Raw genomic sequence first — 25,569 nt, forward strand, 5'->3', positions numbered from 1 at the left:
CATATTTCTTTAAATGTATTGGGTAAAATTTTCATAAGTGCCTAAATGACTTCCGAGCATAAATGCCATTGGAAGTCTATAGCACTTAGGCTCCTAAGTCATGTAGACACTTTTGTAAATTTACACTCTAACTAATTGTGACTGTAATAGACCATTTTAGTTTAATCAAATTAAATATGAAATCATGCACTAAAAAGTTTCTAAAGAGACACCAGCAAGGCAGCTAAGCCAAAAAATGTAACTTCTTGTTCTGGCTGGCATTTGTCCTTTTTTGAAGATTTCCCCTTCTTGAACTCCACAGTATAATTTATTATTTCAAACTCAGGCTTCATGCATCTGGAAATGTTAAAATTAATTAAAATGCATAATGTACTGTCCACCACACAAAACTAATGGCTGCAGGTTCTGATACAGCAGTTTATTGAAATTCAGTCACAGTTTATTTCGTGTATTTGATTTTTGGATGCTATAAGGATGAATTTGCAAATGTGCTATGAACACATGATGGGTTTTGAAGATAACACATGCTATAAAAGTCAAATTTCGTGGTACTGTAAGTCCCTTTTTTGTCCTAACTACTTTAATTGTAGCCCTTTAAAGTGGAATTTGGAATATTATCATGTCTGGGGAAAAATATTGCAGTGAAAGTCTCTCTTACAATATTTTTGCATTGATGTTGCAATGGGTGTAAAGTTCTGATTTTTTTTATTACAATGTTCTTATTCCTTTAAGCTGCCAAATTTCAAATAAAAGACACACTATTGCTGCAGATGTATAAGATGTATAAAATAGCCTTGTTTATTGAGACTTCTGCAGTAACACATTTAGATTTTAAAGACCTGAATAGCAGCCATAACTGAATTCCATTGCATGTATCAGTTTCAATCCAGCTTTTGCTTTTATTTTAATATAGGTTTACTGTATTCAGGTTGCATCACATGGCTTACAGAAGCTTTGGATTTAAGTTTTGTTATTACATAAAGCATATAATAAAACCCTCTCGTTTATAGGGTGATGGGGACGTTTTCCTCCTTACATGCTGTACCAAAAGAAATGTGGATACTATAGACAGGCGTTTCTGTTTTGACATAGAAGCTGCAGACAGGTAAGCTGGTAAAATATGCTAAAGAAAGCATCAGGGTAAATGTTAATAATAATATTCTACCTTTCACTGCGAGGATCTCAGATGCACAGGGTTCTCTGAGACTTCAACATTAGAGGGAAGAACCCCATGGAGAATTACAGTTTCTTGTGGTTTGTTGTATGCTGGTCACTGAAATGAGAGGCATATTACAAAGCTGCATTTTGGCTAAGTTAGAACCAGGCAATTTATCCTTATTATGGCATGCAAAGGCAATATAAAAGTAACATACAGTAGCATCTCAGAGTCACAAACATCAGAGTTACGAACTGACTGGTCAACCACACACCTCATTTGGAACCAGAAATACACAATCAGGCAGCAGCAGAGGGCTCCCCTCCTCCCCCCACTCCCAAATAAGAAAAGAAAAAAGCAAACAGTACAATACTGTGTTAATCATAAAATATTAAAAAAGGGAAAATTTAAAAAGATTTGACAAGGTAAGGAAATTGTTTCTGTGCTTGTTTCATTTACATTAAGACGTATAAAAGCCGCATTTTTCTTCTTCATAATTAAGTTTTAAAACTGTTTTAAGTCAGTGTTAAGTTGTATACTTTTGAAAGAACAGCCATAATGTTTTGTTCAGAGTTACAAACATCCTCCATTCCCGATGTGTTCATAACACTGAGTTCTACTGTTCAAATTTTTCATTACAGGGCATGATACATCCCATATAATGGTGCAACCATCTCTCCTGTGTGACTCCATTTGCGTTCTACTGGTTTATCTCAAACTCAGGAAACCATGTACTCATTTTGCCTATCAGAGAAATCTAATATTTTAAAATATGTCAAATTTTATGTTTTGCACCTTAACTGGTCTTCATTCAGTGACAAGGTCGGAGAGTCCAGTTTAGAAGGGCATTGTGAATAAAAATACTTCTTTGACCAAGATGTATTCCATTAGTTAAACAGTTTTCTCTCTCTGCACTGGACTGGAGTAGGTCTAGTACGAAATGCTACTTGGAATGTAGGAGAGTCTCATCAATTCCCAGTTATGGGTTTCAGGCTCCAAAATACTTAATTTAAACTGCATATTGGAGGTCGGCTTTATAGATGAGATGGTCAAACATAACCCAGACTCCTTGCATCATTGGATATCCTGGGGATATCCTGGAGTAGAGACTCTTCCCAGTGTGCCTTGTGTCTGTAACACCCCATTACTCAGCACGATTAGAGCCCTGCACAGATACAAAATTTGTATCTGTATCCAATCCACAAAAATGGTCTGTGGATAAGATTTTCAGGGCTCTCTACGCGTGATTTAGTGGTTAATGTGGAATCTGCATCTGTCTGTCTCTGACACATGCAAATTGTCATCTTTATTAAGCCCTATGTCAGGGTGGAACAGGTTTATAGTAGCCTGCCAGGCATCAGGGAAGCTACAGTTTTTACTCCTAACTCTCTGTTCACTTCCATGAGTGTGGAGAAATCCATAGATTCTAGAAAAAATGTTTCAAAATGAGAGCTGGATTATTTTTTTAAATGTTACTTTGCTTTTTGCCATTCCCTGTTACTCTGGCAAGTCTTCTGATGATGTAACACTCTTTGTGACCTTATGCACAGAGTAATCTGTCACTTTCTGTGATATTTCTCGAACATTTTTCTGACTTAGTCCTTTTGTGACTCTTGCTTTCCAGCCCATCCAACTTACTCCCTGAGCTTGCCAATTAATGCCGTTCTAACCTGGCACATGGTGTGTAAACTTAATTCTTCAAGTTCTTCAGTCTCATGTGCTTATTGCCACTGAGCTGGAATGGAGAATGTTTGGTTGATACTGCAAAACAATTTTTCATGTCCATCTTCCCCCTGCAAAATTGAACCAATTCCTGTTCACTGTGACCAGTACACAAGGCTGCCTGTTGTGATATTGAGTTGTAACTTTCTAAAAGATAGAAAACAAAGGATAGGAATATATGGTCAGTTTTCAAAATGGAGGTAAATAGTGGTGTCCCTCAGGGGTCTGTACTGGGACCATTGATTTTCAGCATATTCATAAATGATCTGGAAAAAGTAGTAAACAGTGAGATGGCAAAATTTGCTGATGATACAAAACTACTCGAGATGGTTAAAGGGTGATAGGGACATCTGGTCACCCTAGATTTAACTATTTTATAGGGACAGTCCTGATATTTGGGGCTTTTTCTTATATAGGCGCCAATTACCCCCCACTCCTTGTCCAGATTTTTCACACTTGCTGTCTGGTCACCCTAGTTATGTTCCAGGCAGACTGCAAAGAGCTACAAAGGTTCTCTCAAAACTAGGTAACTGGGCAACAAAATGACAGAGGAAATTCAGTGTTGATAAATGTAAAATAATGCACATTAGAAAACATTATCCCAACTATACATACAAAATGATGGGGTGTAACTTGGCTGTTACCACTCAAGAAAGATCTTGGAGTCATTGTGGATAGTTCTCTGAAAACATCCACTCAGTGTGCAGCAGCAGTGAAAAAAGCAAACAGAATGTTGGGAATCATTAAGAAAGGGATAAATAATAAGACAGAAAATATCATATTGCTTCTATGTAAATCCATGGTATGCCCACATCTTGAATGCTGCGTGGAGATATGGTCGCGCCATCTCGAAAAGTTAGGTTGGAATTGGAAAAGGTTCAGAAAAGGGCAACAAAAATGATTAGAGGTATGGAATATGGAATATGAATATGCCATATGAGGAAAGATTAATAAGAGTGGGACTTTTCAGCTTGGAAAAGAGACGACTAAGGGGGGGTATGATAGAGGTCTATAAAGTCATGACTGATGTGGAGTAAGTAAATAAGGAAGTGTTGTTTTACTCCTTCTCAGAACATAGGAACTAGGGGTCAGCAAATGTAATTAATAGGCAGCAGGTTTAAAACAAACAAGAGAAAGTATTTTTCACACAATGCACAGTCAACCTGTGGAACTCCTTGCCAGTGAATGTTGTGAAGGCCAAGTCTATAACAGGATTTAAAAAAAAAAAAAAAAACTAGATAAGTTTGGGGAGGATAGGTCCATCAATGACTATTAGCCAAGATGGACAGGAATGGTTTCTCTAACCTCTGTTTGCTAGAAACTGGGAATGAGTGACGGGGGTGGATGGATCACTTGATGATTACCTGTTCTGTTCATTCCCTCTGGGACACCTGGCATTGGCCACTGTCGGAAGACAGGATACTGGGCTAGATGAACCTTTGCTCTGATCCAGTATGGCCATTCTTATGTTCCCCTTGTGGATAAAGGCTGTGCTGGCTGCTCAGTAGAGGCACTGTCTCAGCTGTCGTATGGGCTTAGCAGCTGCCCTAGCTTCATTAATAGCAGTCTGGAGAGCACTGCCATGTATTGCTCAGAGATCTCCCCACAAAACTAATCAAAAGACTAACCATTGGTCATGGGTTTTGTGTCCCCATGGCTCGGATACAGGGAGTGACCAATAATTTCTAGGAAAGAATCTCAGGTTTAGCAATAAATTGACATCTGTTTGTTTTTAAAGCTCTCTTAGCAAGAAACTAACTCTCATTTTTTTAAACAGAAGCTGTGATTGTCCTTTACCCTTACTTAGAATCCAAGCTGTAGATTTTATGGGATCCAAAACTTGCCTCAAGCTAACAACAAATAGATACCAATTCTTCTGATTTAATGTCTCGTGTCACATTTGATGCTTTTCTACTCTCAAATATGTACAACATAAGAATGGGTCTGTGCTATGGGAATCTATTTAATGTTTTGAAGTACTCTAATTTTTTGAGAAATAGTTAAACATTAATGTACTTGTCGTTACAGTGACAGTGGAAGGTGTGAGTAGTTTGAGTATTTAACATTTTTAATATCAGTGAACAGATAGTACAAATTTCCTTATTTCATACTGTTTCTGTGTCTGCAGCATTTATGCTTTTTTGACTTTGCAGTGATACCTGCACTTCTCCATAAATGTCTAGCCCACTGTACACTTGTTCATCCTGATAAGAGGCTTTTCATCACTGTAGTTTATTCCCTGATGATGCAATAGACCTTGCCTGCCCAAGAGATTTTTTCCTTGCATTGTTACTAGTTGATATGGTTCCACCAGAAAGTTTCCTGCATTGTTACCAGTTGATTTGGTTCCACCAGAAGTAGCAATGGCAGAAGTTCTAGAGTGGGCTAGGTTCCCTGACTGCACTAACATTCCAGTAGTTTAACAGGTTGCGATAATACTGGCAAATTTTAAGAAATGAAACCTTAAATGTAGACAACCTTTTTGGAGGAGGGGAAGGAATAAATACCTCTCCTAGACTAGCTTTGTACCAATACAGAACTTGGATGATTCTCATGATATGCTGCTGAGAGAGAGAGAGAATCAGTTTTAGCGCTTTCACTTCACTTTTATAATTCCAGTGAAGAGGAGGAGCATTTTCATAATGTAAAAGCGATATATTGGGTTTTGACTTTCACTAAAAAAATGGAGATAAGAGAAGACATTGAAATATAATGTGGTCCTTTTGCTAGTTCAGCCATATCCCTGCTTTTTTTTCCTTGCAGAATTATTCAGTTTTGTACATGTAGCATGATTGAAACTAAATAATACTAAATGGCCAGTTCAAGCCCTGAAAAGCCTGTTTGGCCTGGGAAGCCTGCCTTACCCCTCCCTCCCTCCGCCCCAATCTTACTACTTCTATTCATATATGTATTTGCTTACATTTAGCCACAAAGGATATAAGATGCACACATTTTATAAAGTTCTGCAGAAGACTTTTTTTTTTATGGTTTATTTTTATACCTGCTAGGGGAAGCATTGTTTTTCAGGGGAGTAGGATGCCTCTTGTATGTGCAATGATAGTACCCTCACTTTAATAGAATCATAGAATATCATCTAAAGAGAAATGTTTATGCCATTTGCAGTTCATTTCCATAATTATAATTGGCTCCCCTGAGGACAGCATTGGCTCAGAGGAAGGACAATTAAAAAAAAAAAATCTGAGGCAGGGAGCTTCCATTTACTACGGTATCTTGAATCCCTGGATTGTATGGGTATTATGTCCTGATGTGTAATCCAAAGGGATGCACTGAGCAAGGGAGCAGGGCACCATAATTCCTATCTGCTCAGTGCTATGCTGAAATTAATTTGGAAAACCAAAACATAGTTCAGTAATTGAAAAGCAGACATGAAAAGGATTGAGGCATATCCTATTTATAAATATGGTATTCAGTGGCAGGGTGAATGTGATACACTTTTTTTGATTGGCAGGAAAATAATTACTGGCATCACCACTCCTGTTTCATTGCAGCTGTCAACTTCCCTTACACTTGGTTTTTTTTACTAGGCTTCACAATTATTCATTTTTAAAAGTTCCCTCATACTCTATTAAAAAAAAAAAGTTACATTTAAACTAATCTCCATTTACTAATCTCTACATCCCAAAACTGAGACTTTCTTCACTTGCTAGGAAAATTTTAATAGCTGAATTTTGTAATGAGGTATTATATTAAGACTTAATTACTCTTTATAAAATGCACAATAGAATATTTACTAGAATACTATAGAGTATTGGCACAAATAATTAAAACTGAACTCTACATTTCAAATCAATTAACAAAGTAATTTTTTTGTACAATAGCCCTGATCTTCTATATCTTGTAGATCTTATAATTCACAAAATTCAGTAATTCTCAGCTCTTGGTGAAATTAAGAAGCTTCTACTTTAAATAAGTAGTGTATAGTGGATTGTTATTTTTTTTCTGGCTGCCTAATTTGCAGAATATCTGTTTACTTTGGGGATACAGTTGATTTGTCAATACAGTAACTCCTCACTTAACGTTGTAGTTATGTTCCTGCAAAATGCTGAACGAATCCAATTGTCCCATAAGATTTAATGTAAATGTGGGGGGTTAGGTTCCAAGAAAATTTTTTTGGGGGCAGGCAAAAGGCATTATATACTGTACAGTACTGTACTGTGGTTGGGAAGTGCCCCTGGCTTACCCCACACAGGCACAGCCCGCTGCAGGCAAGGATGCTAGAAAACACCTTTGCAGCAGCAGTGGCAGCTTCCCCGGAGAAGAACAAGCTCGGACTTTGCCGGGAATGCTCCAGGCCCACTTCTTCCTGTCCCCGCTCCACTCCAGGCCCACCTCTTCCCACCCTCACTCCACCTCCTCTCCGGAGCACACCACATCCCCCCCCCCTCCCCCAAGCTGTTTGGCAGCGCTAAGAACTTCCTGGGAGGGAGAGGGAGGAGCGGAGACGCAGCACTTCCCCACTCCTGCCCCTCCATCCCAGAAAGTCCTAAGCGCGAAGTGCTTGGAGGAAGGAGGAGGAGCAGGGAAGCCTCACGTCTCCACTCCTGCCCCTCCCTCCCAGAAAGTCCTAAGCGCTGTTTGGCAGTGGGGAAAGCACTGGAGGGACGAGGAGGAGGCGGGGAAGCAGAACTTGTGTGATGCTCCCTTGTAAAGTCACTGCTGTTCCGCAGAATCTTACAGACAGGCAGCCAAACGATGATATAAGGGAGCATCGCACAGCTTTAAATGAGCATGTTCCCTAATTGAGCAGGGACGTAACATTGAAACAACGTTAAGTGGGACGACGTTAAATGACAAGTTACTGTACATCAATTTCAAGAGTGAACAATGTTCTGTAATATAGCCCAAAAAAAAAAAAAAGTTCTTGGACAATGAATTTTGTGATGGTGATGGGATGTGCCATTCAAAAAGAGATAAAATTGATATTCTGTGGATTGGCTAATAAAAAGACAAATGTAGTTATTTTCCTTTATTGGTTTTCCTGTAGATCTGTTACTCCTGTGACCATGCAGGCATTTTCTGAGGAGGACAGGAAGCTGTGGATGGAAGTCTTGGATGGAAAAGAAGCTGTAAGAATATAATATATGGATTATTTTTTCACATACAGCTATAGTGTAATGATGATCATGTTTTCTGCAGTCCTTGTATACCAGGTTTACATTGTTCTGCAAAATGATAGATTTGCTGAAAGAGAATATCCATGAAATAAAACAGTAGCACAGTATAGAGATCTGTAAAGATTGTGGTGAAGCTGTGGTGTTTCATTTTTGTAACAACAAAAATTGATTTTATAAATAGATTCCATTACAATGATGATATCACTATTCTAGGTAATGGCTAGTGCAGACTTAATCACTTTCGCTGATAACAGTTTATTCTATTCAAATAGACTTGCATGAGCAGTCATGTGACAATATTTCTATAAGCTTAAAATGTACTGTACACTGGAAAATAATAAGTCTTACTTGAAAATGATTTTATTTTTTAATCTGTTCATGACTGAGTAGTTGTCCTGTTTTTGGTTCATATCAAAATACTTTAGAAATGGAATGGAGTTGGAGAGTTAGGATACAGGACTGGATTATTCGTGTTATTATCCTTGAGTATTCAGAGCTAGGGTTTAGGTTTTGTAAGCCAAGGACAGTGGGACTTGATAGTAGGTATTATTATTTCTGTGTCACAACAGATAGTTCCTGTGAATTTAAAAATTCTTTTCTTTACCCCTTTTTGTAAGCATCATAGCAAAAACTTTTTAAAGCCTTGAATATGTTCTGGTTATAATTCACCAGGACTTGATTTACCCAACAGAATTCAGCAGTTAAATATATATAATGTTGAGTTGCCAATAGTTCTGGAAAATCTAATTGAAAAATGTTGTTTGTTTGGGTTGACATTAAAATTTGCATCTACCTCAGCTGCCATGGTGCCACTTGGGAGATGTAATACAAGTACCCCATGCCTTCAATGTCCTCTCTAGGATGAGCTTCCTGGCCTGATTACATCTTTAATGAATTTACAGCAGGCAGCCAGGGAATCTGCTGTAGAGAAAAATGGGGGTGTGGGGCACCTTAACTTCAACTCTTGTAAGGCTCTGTCGCAGCTTAAGTGGTTGCAGTTTAATGTTGTTCTAACCGAAAATGAAATGTGTTGTTCCACAAAAAGTTTAGATGGTTTGACTCTTCATGCTCTTTGGAACAAACACAAATGTCAAATATCTGAATTCCCCATGGGCTGGAAATTGTTATTTGAGCCCCTCTAGGCTAATGTACTGTATCAAATGAGGCCCAGTATTTGTTAGCAGTCAAGTGCTGCAGTTGTGCCTACTTGGCATTAAGCAGGAAGCATCTTGATTCTGTCCTTATGAACTTTTTTACTGCAGGGCGCTTACATTTTTTATTTTTCTATTAGCTGTTCATCAATTTGTATAGAGCCAACACAAGACGGGAGGGAAGTAAGTACCTGGAGCTACTATTAAAACTAATGTTTATTTTATTAAATATGTTAACATTTTAATAAATAAATATCAATTAAATATTTAACATTTTAATTCTGCATAGATAAAAATGTTTTACAAGGGATTACACACTTAAAAAATCCTCAATTTTAATCGCTTAGGCTCTGATTCTGAAAACTAGTATGCATATGTTTAACTTGACTAACGTAAGTTGTCCCACAGAAGTTAATAGTTCTTCTCACAGGAGTAAAATTAAGCACAGGCATAGATATATGTAGTGTTGAGGTCTAAGTTCATGCCTGCTTTGAGAAAAACTATCCCATTGTTCATGTCAACTCATTTCATACTATAAGTGCCTTAAGGGTACAACTTACTTCTAAACATAACAAAACTTTACTGATTGAGATTATATTTTTATGGAAGTCACAAGGTTCAATGTTATGGCATTGGAAACAATAACTTAGTCACATTGCACACACATATAAAAAGAGCATAAAGGCTAACTTCTTATATAGTAGTATAAAATATTGCAGATCTGCAAGAGTAGTGAGTTAATGTAGCAGTGAGAATCAAAACTTGTGTATCCTCGAAATCTGAACCATAACCTGGCATTATATATATATAAAAAACTTTTTATATATATATAGTTTTTATATATATATAAAAAACTATTTGCCCTTTCCGGTGGAGAAAGAAGTAATGATGAATGTTGAAAAGGATATTTAATGGCCCACAGCTGGGCAGATTATTACAAGTACCAGTGAAAATTCGGATTCAGTTTGCTCAATGCACAGCAGTTTATTGGAGAAAGAATTACACAAGCAGTAAAAGGTTATATAATACATCTTCCTAATAAGCCTCAATTCCCCAATCGTAAACCCACAGTAACTATGTTGGCCTTACACAGTATCTTGATTGGCAAACAAAGCAGGTATAGCTACCAGTCCTAAATGGAGACTCAGTTCCTCTCCTCTCATCTCCTCAGTTACTTGGTCTGTCAAATGTCTCCCGAAGAAGGGTCTTGGTTACCCCGAGACCCTCTGGTTCAAAAGTCCTACAAAAGTCCCTCGGAGCAGGTTGTTAGCTACTCTGAGGCCTTCTGTCTTACAGCATCACAGGCCTCTTCAGATGTTAATTGGTGAACTAACGAACTCTTCTTAGCATTTATACCTCTTGTTGTCAGAGGAGTCACATGTCCCAGAAATATGCTCTGTGTGCATTTCATTACTAGGGCTGTCAAGTAATTAAAAAAAGTAATCCTGATTAATCACACTGTTCAATGATAATAGAACACCATTTATTTAAATATTTTTGGATGTTTTCTACATTTTCAAATATATTGATTTCAATTACAACACAGAATACAAAGTGTACAGTGTCATGCGTTTGACGAATTGGGTATTCATCCATGAAAGCTTATGCTCCAATACTTCTGTTAGTCTGTAAGGTGCTACAGGGCTCTTTGTAACTTTTCACAGATCCAGACTAACATGGCTACCCCTCTGACACTTGACAAAGTGTATAGTGCTCACTTTATATTTATTTTTGATTACAAGTGTTTGCACTGTAAAAAGACAAAAGAAATAGTATTTTTCAATTCACCTCATACAAGTACTGTAGTGCAGTCTCTTTATCCTGAAAATTGAACTTACAAATATAGAATTATGTACAAAAAAAAGCATTCAAAAATAAAACAATGTAAAAATTTTAGAGCCTACAAGTCCAGTCAGTCCTACTTCTTGTTCAGCCAATCGCTCAGACATATAAGTTTGTTTATATTTGCAGGAGATAATGCTGCCTGCTTTTCATTTACAATGTCACCTGAAAGTGAGGATAGACATGCTGCCTGCTTTTCATTTACATTGTCACCTGAAAGTGAGGATAGACATTCTCATGGCACTATTGTAGCCAGTGTCACAAGATATTTATGTGCCAGTTGTGCTAAACATTGATATGTTTCTTCACGCCTCAGTCACCATTCCAGGGGGCATGCATCTGTGCTTATGACGGGTTCTGCTCGATAGCAATCCAAAGCAGTGCAGACTGACACATGTTCATTTTCTTTATCTGAGTGGAAGCATGGAAGCATGCCCTCTGGAACGGTGGCCGAAGCATGAAGGGGCATACAAATGTTTAGCATATCTGGCATGTAAATACCTTGAAATGCTGGCTACAAAAGTGCCATGCAAATGCCTGTTCTCACTTTCTGGTGACATTGTAAATAAGAAGAGGACAGTGTTATCTCTTATAAATGTAAAGAAACTTGTTTGTCTTAGTGATAGGCTCAACAAGAAGTAGGACTTGTAGGCTCTGAAGTTTTACATTGTTTTGTTTTTGAGTGCAGTTACCTAACAAAACAAAAAAAAATCTACATTTGTAAGTTGCACTTTCAGGACAAAGAGATTGCACTATTGTACTTGTATGAGGTGAATGGAAAAATACTATTTCTTCTGTTTATCATTTTTACAGTGCAAATATTTGTAATCAAAATTTTGATTTCAATTACAACACAGAATACAAAATATATATGAAAATGTAGAAAAACATCCAAAATATTTAATAAATTTTAATTAGTATTATCTTGTTTAACAGTTTGATTAATACTGCGATTAATCGTGATAAATTTTTTGAGTTAATCGTGTGAATTATCTACAAATAATCGACAGCCCTATTCATTACTAGTTTTTCTAATTAATAATATAGAAAGGACAGCAAAACAGAGACCAAAGATCAGTTGATGTTTATCCTCTCCTCAATCATTCACTTGAGCTCTTAGTGTGGTGCCATCTTAAAGGGTCATTTTGACCTGGGTCAGTCTGTGCCAACCTCACTGATTGTGTGTTTTTGCGTTTTCTTTACTTGTTGAGCTGGCCATTGGCTTATATGTTTCAAAGTTCCATTTTGAAACACACATACAGATAGAGCCTCTGATCACTCTCAATAAATTTCCATACCCACTGTCTGATGCTAAGAGAACCCTGCTCCCAGAATCCTCTAGCAAATTCAAACATATCAAACCATACCAAACTCATGTTCACCACATTCATTCATATCAATCACTATAATTCATAATAATTTGACACCGTCCCAACAATGAACGCAGCTATTCTCCTTGCATTCAGGGGTTAATGCATGTGTTCTTTGTAATCCTGGGCTTTATTCTGCTCCCACTCAAGTGGATGGAAAAACTTCCATGGTGTAGGATCAAGCCAACAGTGAAGGTGAAGACCAGATGCTTAGGTGAAATGTGGATTTGGAACATGAGTTTTGATTTAGTAGAAAAGGGATTAGACAGTTCCACAAAGATAGTTGGTCCTCGAGTATTATCCTGTGAATACATTAGGTTTTAGGTAGTCCATTCATCAGCTGCCATGAAGAAATGCACATACATGTCCTAAATCTGTGGTGGGGAAATTCTTTTGGCTTGTGTAGGACATATTTTGTTGGGGATGATAGAATGATTCCATAGGGGAGAAGCATCGCAATGTGTTCTGTACAATTACTCTCTTCTCCAATTGGGTTAACTTTCTTAGATTTTATTCATTATACATAATACTTTTAAAAAAAGAGACATTGGATCAATTTTTTAGGTTTGTCAAAATATTTAAAGCTAAAGTTATAAATAATGATTTTTGATAAACCAATTTCTTGAAATGACCTCCCGAAGTTTGAAATATTTTAATATTTCAAACTTCGAGAGATAATTTTAAAAAATTGTTCAAAAATAATTTTAAAAATGTATAGCTTAAAAATTGATTTTTTCAGTCATATCCTTTATTTAATAAATGACAAGTTCACATGAGACTTCTCATCATATGATTTTCACTTTTTATTTTAAAAGGGAATATCATGGAATTATTTAAACAACATCTGAAATACAGTTATTGTCTTTTTGGCTGTTTGTTGAGGGTTTTCCATCAGAAAGTCTCCGTGCGCATTTTAGTTTTATGGGTGTGTTTTCAGAATTGGGGTTTTCCTTCAAAAATCTACAGTGCTTATAGCAAGTATTCAAATATTCAAGATCCTGCAGGACATGTTCCAATGAGCTGAGAATTTTTTAGGATTAGTCTGCCTTGCTTTGTAGTAAATAATCTTAAACCACATTCTTCTCCTGCCAACATGTGTGTCTAATTATGGGTCCAATCCTGCAAAGACTTACTACTGTGAATAGACTCCCTGAAGTCACTACACCTTGTAGCAAGTGCTTGCAGGATGGGTTCTGTACAAATATAAGAAAGCAAAAAAGAAAAAATTCTCTAGAAAATGTAACAAAGGTGCCTACTCCTGGAATTTTTCCTCAGTTTGGCCTGAGTGAGCCCTGTCTGTAGGGTTAGGTGCGATATTACTTTCTACCAAGAAAGCAGCACTAGATTGGCCTTGAATCTTTGTATCTTTTGGCATGTCTACATGAACACTTCCTGCACAGCAAGCAGGGGTGTGTCTCTGCAGCATTCCAACATGCTGCGCACTGACTGTTCTGTGGTCCCTGCTGATACACGTGAAAAGTTCCCTAGTGTGCGTTGACGTACTGTGGTTTGAAACAGAAGTAGGTGAAAATACATTAGGGAATGTGTAGAGCATAGCAGCAAGATCCACACAGAGAGCTGTTGTGAAGCATGCTGGAATGCTGTAAATTTACACCCCAGCTTGCTGCATATAGTGTTTGTGTAGACATGCCATCTGTGAGAAAAAGACAAATATATTATTTATTGTCCTTAAAACCTTTTCAAACTGTTTTTCCTTTTAGGTGCACAGTTGGATAACATAGGGTTCACAATTCTGAGAAAATGCATCAGTGCCGTTGAAACACGAGGTAATGATCAACTCAGCCAAGTGCTGCTGCTCATGAGGGAAGGGCAAAGATGACTGAGGCCTGCAACAAGGTGAAAGTGGTGTGTGTGTGTGTGTGTGTGTGGATCTGATATAAAGTCTCACCTGGTCCATTGTAGAGCTTGGAGAAGGTGGAGGTCAGGTGCAGAAGAAGCATCTGTTCAGCCCTTCCATTTTAGCTGTTGCTGTGCTCCAGATAGAATCATTGAACCATATGGTTAGAAGAGACCGCAAGGGTCATTTTGTCTAACCCACTGCCAAGATGCAGGATTTGTTGGGTCTAAGGGGGATCTGCTCTTGTGTATATGAAAATGTGTCCTGTTCTCCTGAGGAAACCGTGGTGGAGGGTCTGTAGGTATATTCTTCCTCACTCTTGTGTCAGGCCTCATGCAATCCCAGTGTTTGTAGAAAGTAGGTTAGATATTTGCCAGTGGTTACTGAGACACGATCCAGGGATGTGTGTCGTTCCTACTCCTCACTCTGCAGGCTATAAGGGGCTAAATATGCTGCGAATTAAGCTTTTACTTTTTAAAAAGGTATAACATTTGTTTAGACTTGTCTTTCAAGAGAGCAATGTTGAGTGAGGCAGAACAGTGAAATGAACTAATATGTGTTCATGTTTTCCTTTTGAAGAGGAGATTAAATTAAAATGGAAAATTTACTACCCTCTATTTGTTCTTCTTGATGTGAAAAGAGCAATTGGAATTGGAGTTGTTAAGTCTTTCCATACTGGAGCTAAGTGACTAATGTTGCACAGAGCAGATTAGCATCTTTCCGTTATATCACTTTCCTTACTTTCAGGATGCAGTGGTGTAAAACGGTAGTTCTGTCACATCTGCTGTCAGTGCAAGGTCCTTCTTGTTAAGCAAAGTTTTCTACTTGTGTACTTAGAATACCATGTAACTGATGAATACAAGTAGTTTTGTGAAGTTGGGATCTTAACTATTAATAACAAAGAATGATCTCAGGTACTGTTTTCACTTGGATTTTAACATCAATCCACTCTGATAGGTTTTTGAATAATTTCAGGTTAGACCAGATATGAATTGACATTATTTTGGGCTTTATAGTTTTTCAAATAGTTGTCAGATTTCCTTAGCTTAATCCATCATTTTAATTATTTTAGTTATCTAGATGAGTGGTTCTCAACCTGTGGTCCGCGGACCCCCTGGGGGTCCATGGACTGTATCTAAGGGGTTTGTGAAAGACTTAGATTGAAAACTCACTGAACAGAATTCAACTATATATGTAAACAACAGATTTCCAAATGGGTCTGCACCTCCATTTGAAATCTAGGGCTCCACAAATCAAAAATGGTTGAGAACCACTGATCTAAATTAAAATCTTAGATTTATGTGTGTCATCATTAAAAAAAAATGCTGATAAAATGTAAATAAGTCTTAAAACACATGCTTTTCTCCACAGGAGTGAGAAAGTAGCAAGCTACTTTATCAACAATTACATATAAGTTGTATAATTATGTTACTATTAGAAACGGGGCTGGTAGCCTGGCCTGTTATTAGGGTTGCCTGAACTTATAAAACCCTGTTTTCAGTTGTTTATAACTTTGCCAAACTTTAATTTTTTTCCTGCCAGGTGTGTGCCTCAGGCCAACGGATTGATTGATTTATTGAGCATTTCCGTTAAAATGGTTTAGCTCTTTCAGGGATCAGGGCTAGGAAAAAATACCTTATTTTGCCTGTGTTAAAAAATCCTAGACTTTTTCTTTGAAAAACTCTAGTACCCCCATGCATTGGTGCAAGGACTTGAAATTTGGTAGGGGCGTCCTTTGTGTGTCAGGAATGTGTCTTTTGCCATCCCTGTGAACATCTGCCCAAATTTGGGCAAGTTATAAGCCTTAGAAAAATCACAGTTCGTACGTGCTGAGTAGATATTTCTCAGATTTTAGTTACTAAAATCTCTAACAATTCCATCTATAATGAGCATGCTCCAGCCCTAAGATCAGCTGGACTTTCCCTGCAATTTCAGCTTTGGGCTATAATTGGCTGTACTGGGCCAAGGTCTGGACACCTGAACTGTGAGAGCTGGAAGACTGTCTCTACTGTCCTCTCAGTGACCCTCTGCTGGGCCTAAACAGGGTGGAGGAGGATGTCTGATTCTAATGTAGAGTGGACGAGCTATACCTGTTGGTGGAAATAGATTGGGATGAGAAGACTGGGACTGAGAATCCAGTGGGAAGTGGAGATGGATCTGATGTGGAACAGTGTGAAGAGGGAGCACTGGGATTGGTTGGGCAAAAAGACTGAGACAAAGAGCTGAGGGCATATGTGGTAAGAGTTGGACTGGAAAGCAGTGGGATAAAGAATGTAACTGTGGGCTGGGGATGATGGGAGGCCGTGAAGGGAAATCAGATGAGGAGCTGGGGGAGGAGGGGAGACTGGGACTGGGATATGGGGTCCAGAGGTGTGAGATTAGGACTTGCTGGCCAGGGTGTTTGAGACTGGGGTGAGAAGCCAGAGGAGTGGATACCGGTGGTGGCTAGGTGAGGCGAGTGTGACTAGGATGAGGATCTTGGGGTGGGGAAGACCAGGACTGGAACAAGGACAGGTTGCATGGGGAAGGTGTGAAAGGGGTCAAGCTTGGGTAAATGAACAGACATGTCTGTGCCCAGTAGAGTTCACTCTCTTGCAGAACCAAAATGGAACCCAAGATTCCCAAGGCTCACCATTCCTCTGCTGTCATCAAATATCTGTGTAACCCACTGACAAATTGCCCCATCCTCCTTTAGTGCTGCTATTCCTGCTATCATGTGAACAGTTAGCTCAAGGGGCAGGGATCTGTGTGGTGGATCTACTGATGAGCCATATGATTGTCAACATGATGCTATGTGGTGCGTTTTGTTTTTAAACTAGGAAACTGCACACTCAAAACTATGTTAAAGTAACAGTAAGGTTGCAAAATCAAGCACTCAAAAGTTAGCAAATGCTGCACATGAAGCAGGAGTCCTGCAGCCATCTGTCTTCTTTACTACACAACCCTCATTCATTCCTAGTGCACTGAAATGAGGCATAGTCCTCTAGAAAAAATACTGTGATCATGTAATTGAAGTTACATTGTTATGCATACACACAAGGGGGCTGAATGAATTCTGGCATTTGCTAACTTCGGAGTGCTTGACTTTGCAACCTTATTCTAATGTTCTTTTAATGTAGTTACTATATGCTATATACATATACATATATACATATATATATACATATATATATACATATATATATATATATATATATATATAGTAGATAACATGCACAATGATAGTTACTAGTGAAAACAAAAGTTTTCTTTATTATTTTGATTTTATTAAAAGTTTTCAAAAATAAATATTCCCTTTTATTTGTAGGGTGGGGAATTCAGGTGTGGGTGTAGGCAATATGACTTCTATGTAGCATTCCACAATCCACTCAGTTGCGGCCTAAGGGAACATGACTTGGAAATAGTATACAAAGCCATGGTTATTGTTTATTTGTTCATTGACTCTGAATAGAGTTACCTGATAGCAACTGTGAAAAAACGGGATTAGGGGTGGGGGAGAGATAATAGGTGCCTATATAAGAAAAAGTCACAAAAAACGAGACTGTCTCTTTAAAAACGGGACATCTGGTCACTCTAACTCTGAACATACTTAAGATGTATTTGAAAACAAAATAAAACAAAATCTTGCCTTGTGTATGACAAGTGCTGTGCTCTCATAGAGATAGATCAGTTTCTTCACTGTCACACCCATATATCTCTAATGATGTCTGTTGAGCTGTATGAGCATAAGTGGTGAAAGAATTTAGGCAAGTCTCCTTGATTTACCTTTATAATAATAATATGAGGAAAACTATTACCCTTCAAACCTCCAGTTTTTATACCTCGGTAAGTGAAGATGCACTAAATTCAACCTTATAACAACTTTTACTGTGAATATTTTACAATAAGTTGCTAAAGGAAGTAATGTTTAATAAAAGAAAATAGAAGACAGATGCTCCTCAGAGTCTGTGTCTGTATGCCATGTTTTATCTCTTTTAATCATAATGGGTGTGAGGTTGGTGTGGGAGGAAAGAGAGGACAGTCTAGTGTGGGTGGAAACTGAGAATAGTCTTGTCATGTCATAGCAGAAAACTGGTATGCAAAGAAAAAAAAGAAAATGAAAACATTGAGCATTAAATTGTCAATGGCTGAATGATTTTCTTGGTTGTGTTATTCATTTTGTCAAGCTGAGAAGAAATAACTCACTTTGAATTAAAAAAACTACTTCAATTAGAAGTAGTATTAGCTAGTAGACTAGAATTCTTGTGAGCTGATGTATAAGGATATTTCCTAATTTACTAGATTAGAAAACTTGAGCTATTAAATCAGCATTATATTTTAAAAACTCTGTGAGCCCATTTTTCTCTGAGCATGAGCACAACTCTGATGGGATTTTCAACCATATACTGTATCTGAGAGCAAGACTGGATGTTTTTTATTCCATTATTTACAGTTCAGCACCTTAGTGGATAATAAAAATGAGAGAGAAAAGATTATCGAAGCATCAGAGCGCTGTTCTTCCGATAGGAAAAACTCTGTGTGTGTGTGTGTGTGTGTGTGTGTGTGAGAGAGAGAGAGAGAGAGAGAGAGAGAGAGAGAGAGACTGTACTTCCTCTGAGCGCTTATTAGGTGGCATTCTGTAAAATGCCAGTGCTAAGGGTTAATAACAAATTTCCACTGTGTTAGTAATTGGTACTGCGGCAACACCTATTCTAAGATGTAGGGACAGATGGCAGCAGTGAGCTATCATCTCAATTTTTCCTCAGTAAGAATTTTTATTTCACTGGTGAGAAAATAGGGAACCTTCCCATAGGAACAACCTGGTATTACCTTGATTTGTCAGTATGTGTGTGTAAGCACATCTGTAGTACATAATTGAACAGAATACATAAGTAAACTGTGTTGTTTCTGCAGCTGTATTATTAGCCCACATTAGCAATATGTACAAAAAAAACTTCATCTAAGTTGTACGTTGTTGGTAGGCCCACCCTCCCTGCTATGGCATACATTTGAGACAGGGGGACTTGTTTTACTTGTAGTAAATTTGTTTATTGGCATGCCTAGCAAACCATGTGTGTCTAAGTCAAGCCCTGTTATTCTGAGAACCAGTCACCCATTATTCATGTAAATATAAAAAGGGAATTAGAATATGCACTGTGGAGCCTTGCAGCTCTCAAAGCTGTTAATAGTGCTTGGTTCAAAGGCCACTACTGCTGGCTGAACCAATCAGAATTTGTATTCTAGTTGGCAATAAGCTTATGCTCTAAAACGAATCACCTTGTCAATCGCTCAGGGTATGGCTACACTTGACATTTGGCAGCGCTTTGAAGTGTGAGTGTGGTCGGAGCGCCAGCACTGGGAGAGAGCTCTCCCAGCGCTGCACATAAACCACATCCCTTACGGGTATAGCTTGCCTCGCTGGGAGCCGCACTCCCAGCGCTGCAGCACTGATTACACTGAGGCTTTACAGCGCTGTATCTTGCAGCGCTCAGGGGTGTGTTTTTTAACTCCCCTGAGCGCGAAAGTTGCAGCGCTGTAAAGCGCCAGTGTAGCCATGGCCTCAGTGATTAGGAAAACTTTTTCCACAGTTATCAGTCTCAGGTACTCTGCAGCATTCAAACTTTCAGATTTGAAATCACATGATTTGAAACTGTGTTTGTGTTTTATTTAAAATTTCATTAAAGTAAAAACAGGGTTGAGAAGCATTAATTCCCCTCTACGCCTCTCATTATGCATTAGCAATTAGCTCTGCTTCTTTCAGGTTGATGAATTTGAACTTGATCAATTATCTGATAGTAATTACCAGTGCAGAGTCATTACTATTGCTAAAGTGGCATTCTAGTTTCAATATTACTGTCATTTCAGACACTTCACAGCAGTACATCTGTTTTTAAAACCAAACAAGGGTTGCTGTGGCTTGTCCTAAATTATTTTTAAGCCTAAGGTACCAACATTTTTTGAGTCAGCACAATTTTGTTCTTACTAGTTTTAATGTTAGCAGTGCAGTAAATCAATATGCAACCTGACAGTTTGAACGTCTGAGATGAGCAAAAACAGTAAGATAGATTTGATTGTAAGAATGTTGCTTCAACTTTTCCTTGTTTCTTGCATACAGTGCAGAAGATTTGTTCTGCAGCACTAGAAACTAAAGTTGGATCCTCCTGCAAAAAGGCCTAGTGCCATTTGGCAGAGCATTAGAAAGTTGGATATTCTTGTGAAACATCTATACATCTTTGGGCTGGAGTTCCCAGGGAATCCCAAGGAAAATTCAAGCAGGAACTGCTCTTTACTTTGCATCTTCTCCAGTCCCCCAAGATTTCCAGTGCTTCCTAGTCTTGGGTGGGTCAGAAATTATTGTAATTGTTTCCTGCTGGCAATTTTCTTAGTGATATGTAGTACATGTGTGGTTGTGATCTTAATCTTAAACATGGGGCTCTGGAAAACCGAGAGGTATGGGAAGTTACTTTTTGTATATGTAAATTCATGTTATAATATCATTAGATCTGTGGCCATCTAGACAATAAGAAAGAAAGCCCAAGAAGAAGAAGAAGAAAATCTAGAAGACCCCTTTACTTTTCAAACATCAGGATGTTTTCACCACTGAGTATACTAGGTGGTGGTGGTGGTGGTGTCTCATTTGTGAAGCTGCTAGAGTAATTCATTAAGAATAATATTTATTGTAAATTATACTTACTATTTTTTAAGATATTTATCTAATATTCAAGTATAAGTTTTTTCCATTATTTGATTAGTTCTGCTTGTTTTTTCTTTTGCTCTGTGTTGGAACCATCTGTTGTTGAATCTGGGAGTTCTCCACAGGTCTCATGTCTCTGTATGTTGTATTCTTTAATAAATAATAATAATAATAATAGTAATAATGAAAATAAAAGCCAGTCATGCAAAACCTACCCTTTAGTTACAAAGAGAAAATAAAGATTGTTCTCACAGTATATATACCTTGGGGCATGTCCGCATTTCCCCTTCTAGGTCCTATGAAACCAGGAAGTACCAAGCTTGTTATTGTAAATTGGATTGCATGGTAACCCCAAAGTCTCAATCAGGTTCTGAGCCCTATTGTGCTATGTTGTGTACAGACATGTAAAAAAGGGTGGGATAAAGGGATTCAACATACAAGCAGTGTGATGGTGGGCATACAACATCTGGGTTTTTTTACTTTTTTAATCTTCTTTTCATATTTATTTATGCTAAAAAATCTTAGTTTTTTGGAGGGAGGTTATGTGAGATTTCAGTGAGGGGAGAAAGGGAATGTTGCAGTCGAAAAGGACTGAATAGAGGGAGAAGGGGCAAAGGGGAAGAAAGAGAAGGGGGGTGAAAGGAAAGTGAACAGCATAATGACATGTTGAGTGACGCTGGGCAGCTAAATGGTTACAGTGGAAGGGGAGTGGGGTTGGATGGAATATGAGCAACAGTCAATGTCAATACAGAAAACGAGAGTGGGGAACAAGAGAAGATATCCAGTGTCCATGTTCCAGAGCTGAGTAAATTAAGATAGTGGGAGGCTGTGGATGCTGATCTGGCTGTTGAGGTTGCATCCCACAAAAAGGACAGGAGAGAAACTTCTGGCCTCAGTCCTGAAGTTGGATTCCTGTGTTTGTACCCAGTGTGGGAAGCACAGTGGGTTGGAATGATACCTTTTATCTTAAGGAAAGAGCATTGTTTACTGATGTGAAAAAAGTTTGGTTTGAATTTTTAGGAAAGAGCTCGTAAAACAGGGGGGAAAAACAAACCTTAAAACTATTCACAAACTCCTAAATGGTCTGTCAGTGCATTGCAAAAAATGTGCATGCACCTTTTTCCTGAAGAGCAACATATTATTTAGCTTGGATTTATTTTAATGGACAGCAAAAAAGAGGATTGTAGACAAGTAAGAAGCGACAAAGAGTCCTGTGGCACCTCATAGACTAACAGAAGTATTGGAACATGAGCTTTTGTGGGTGAATATCCACTTCGTCAGATGCATGTGGTGGAAATTTCCAGAGGCAAGTATAAATGTGCAGGCAAGAATCAGTTTAGAGATAACAAGCTTAGTTCAATCAGGGAGGATGAGACCCTCTTCTAGCAGTTGAGGTGTGAACACCGAGGGAGGAGAAACTGCTTTTGTAGTTGGCTAGCTGTTCACAGTCTTTGTTTAATCCTGAGCTGATGGTGTCAAATTTGCAAATGAACTGAAGTTCAGCAGTTTCTCTTTGAAGTCTGGTCCTGAAGTTTTTTTGCTGCAGGATGGCTGCCTTTAAATCTGCTATTGTGCGTCCAGGGAGGTTGAAGTGTTCTCCTACAGGTTTTTGTACATTGCCATTCCTAATATCTGACTTGTGTCCATTTATCCTTTTCCATAGGGACAGTCCAGTTTGGCTGATGTACATAGCAGAGGGGCATTGCTGGCATATGATGGCTTATATTACATCGGTGGACATGCAATTGAATGAACCGGTGATGATGTGGCTGATCTGGTAGGTCCTGTGATGGTGTCACTGGTGTAAATATGTGGGCAGAGTTGGCATCAAAGTTTGTTGCATGGATTGGTCCCTGAGTTAAAGTTACTATGGTGTGGTGTGTGGTTGCTGCTGAGAATATGCTTAAAGTTGATGGGTTGTCTGTGGGCGAGGACTGGCCTGCCTCCCAAGGCCTGTGAAAGTGAGGGATTGTTGTCCAGGATGGGTTACAGTTCTGTGGTGATCTGGAAGCCTACTTTCGCCATCTCTGACTCAAAGAATACTTTCAAGATAACACTGAACAGGGCACTGATACACAGATATGCCCCTACCCCCCCAACAGCACAAGAAGAAGAACTCCACATGGACCCCTCTGGAGGGTTGAAACGACAGTCTGGACCTATACATAGAATGCTTCCGCCGACGTTCACAGGCAGAAATTCTGGAAAAACAACATTGCTTGCCTCATAACCTAAGTCATGCAGAACTCAATGCCATCCACAGCCTCAGAAACAATCCTAACATTATAATCAAGGAGTCTGATAAAGGATGTGCTGTCGTCATCATGAACAGGTCTGACTACCAAAAGGAGGCTGCCAGACAACTCTCCAGTACCAAATTCTGCAGGTGACTTTTCTCAGATCTCACTGAGGAATATACTAAGAAACTGCACCATCTACTCAGAACACTCCCTACACTAACACAGGAACAAATCAACATATTCTTAAAGCTACGACCGGGGTTATTCTATCTACTACGTAAGATCCACAAACCTGGTAACCCTGGATGCCCCATCATCTCTGGAATTGGCACTCTCACTGAAAGACTGTCCAGATATGTGGACGCTCTGCTCAGAACCTACACCACCAGCGCTCCCAGCTATCTCTGTGACACCACTGATTTCCTGAGAAAACTACGATGCATTGGTGATCTTCCAGAAAACACCATCCTAGCCACCATGGATGTGGAGGCTCTCTACACAAACATCCCACACACAAATGGAATACAAGCTGTCAGGAACAGTATCCCTGATGATGCCACAGCACAACTGGTTGCTGAGCTCTGTGACTTTATCCTCACACACAATTATTTCAAATTTGGTGATAATATATACCTCCAGACCAGTGATACCACTATGGGCACCTGCATGGCCCTACAATCTGCCAACATTTTTACGAATGACCTGGAACAACGCTTTCTCAGCTCTCGTCCACTCACTCCCCTTCTCTACCTACGGTACATTGATGATATCTTCATTATCTGGACACATGGGAAGGAGACTCTGGAAGAATTCCACCATGAATTCAATAGCTTCCACTCCACCATCAGCCTCAGCCTGGACCGATCTACATGGGAGGTCCACTTCCTAGACACCACGTTACAAATAAATGACGGTCACGTTAACACCACCCTATACCGAAAACTCACCGACCGCTATGCCTACCTTCGTGCCTCTAGCTTCCATCCCGGACACACCACACAATCCATCGTCTACAGCCAAGTGCTGAGGTATAACCACATTTGCTCAAACCTCTCAGACAGAGACCAACACCTACAAAATGTTCACCAAGCATTCTCAAAACTACGATACCTGCACAAGGAAATAAGGAAACAAATTAACAGAGCCAGACGTATACCCAGAAGCCTCCTGCTGCAAGACAAGCCCAGAAAAGAAACCAACAGAACTCCACTGGCCATCACATACAGTCCTCAGCTAAAACCTCTCCAATGCCTCATCAGTGATCTACAAGCCATCCTGGACAATGATCCCTCGCTTTCACAGGCCTTGAGTGGCAGCCCAGTCCTCGCCCACAAACAACCCACCAACCTTAAGCATATTCTCACCAGTAACTGCACACTGCACCATAGTAAGTCTAACTCAGGAACCAATCCATGCAACAAACCTTTGCCCACATATTTACACCAGTGACACCGTCACAGGATCTAACCAGATCAGCCACAACATCACCAGTTCATTCACTTGCACGTCCACCAATGTAATATATGCCATCATATGCCAGCAATGCCCCTCTGCTATGTACATCAGCCAAACTGGACAGTCCCTATGGAAAAGGATAAATGGACACAAGTCAGATATTAGGAATGGCAATGTACAAAAACCTTTAGGAGAACACTTCAGCCTCCCTGGACGCACAATAGCAGATTTAAAGATAGCCATCCTGCAGCAAAAAAACTTCAGGACCAGACTTCAAAGAGAAACTGCTGAACTTCAGTTCATTTGCAAATTTGACACCATCAGCTCAGGATTAAACAAAGACTGTGAACGGCTAGCCAACTACAAAAGCAATTTCTCCTCCCTCGGTGTTCACACCTCAACTGCTAGAAGAGGGTCTCATCCTCCCTGATTGAACTAAGCTTGTTATCTCTAAACTGATTCTTGCCTGCACATTTATACTTGCCTCTGGAAATTTCACCCACAAAAGCTCATGTTCCAATACTTCTGTTAGTCTATGAGGTGCCACAGGACTCTTTGTCACTTTTTACAGATCCAGACTAACACGGCTACCCTCTGATACTTTATTTGCAGTGTATTCCTGTCGTAGTCATGAGTGACAATGTGCTGAATGCGACTTTGATGAAAACTTCTTGTTTAGCATTTGAAGGTTTTTAAAGTTTTATTTGCTGTTTATTTGAATCCTCTGACTGATCTGTTTTCTTCCTCAATAGGTATAAATGACCAAGGATTATACAGAGTTGTGGGGGTGAGTTCAAAGGTCCAGAGACTTCTGAGTTTGCTAATCGGTATGCCTCTATTTATAACAACTTTTACCATGTTTTAATTTTGATTCATGGTTGATTTAATTTCAGTGTTGATTTTTAAGTACTGTTTACATTTACTTATTCATTATTTTGGGTCAAATTTTATCTTGCCTTACTCATGC

The 25,569-nt window shown here is 38.9% G+C and overlaps 1 protein-coding gene across 3 annotated transcripts in view; it reads left to right on the forward strand.

The window, feature by feature from the left end:
- The window catches only part of ARHGAP10 (Rho GTPase activating protein 10), a 248,895-nt gene that overhangs the window by 136,428 nt on the left and 86,898 nt on the right, over nt 1–25,569 (forward strand). For all 3 annotated transcript variants that reach the window (XM_050946362.1, XM_050946365.1, XM_050946364.1), the window contains exons 10-14: nt 1,011–1,105; nt 7,884–7,965; nt 9,305–9,347; nt 14,098–14,163; nt 25,355–25,429. In XM_050946362.1, the coding sequence (XP_050802319.1) occupies nt 1,011–1,105; nt 7,884–7,965; nt 9,305–9,347; nt 14,098–14,163; nt 25,355–25,429 (361 nt within the window). The remainder of the gene's footprint in view (nt 1–1,010; nt 1,106–7,883; nt 7,966–9,304; nt 9,348–14,097; nt 14,164–25,354; nt 25,430–25,569) is intronic.

The sequence above is a fragment of the Gopherus flavomarginatus genome, chromosome 3 (genome assembly GCF_025201925.1).
Source record: "Gopherus flavomarginatus isolate rGopFla2 chromosome 3, rGopFla2.mat.asm, whole genome shotgun sequence".
NCBI lineage: Eukaryota > Metazoa > Chordata > Testudines > Testudinidae > Gopherus > Gopherus flavomarginatus.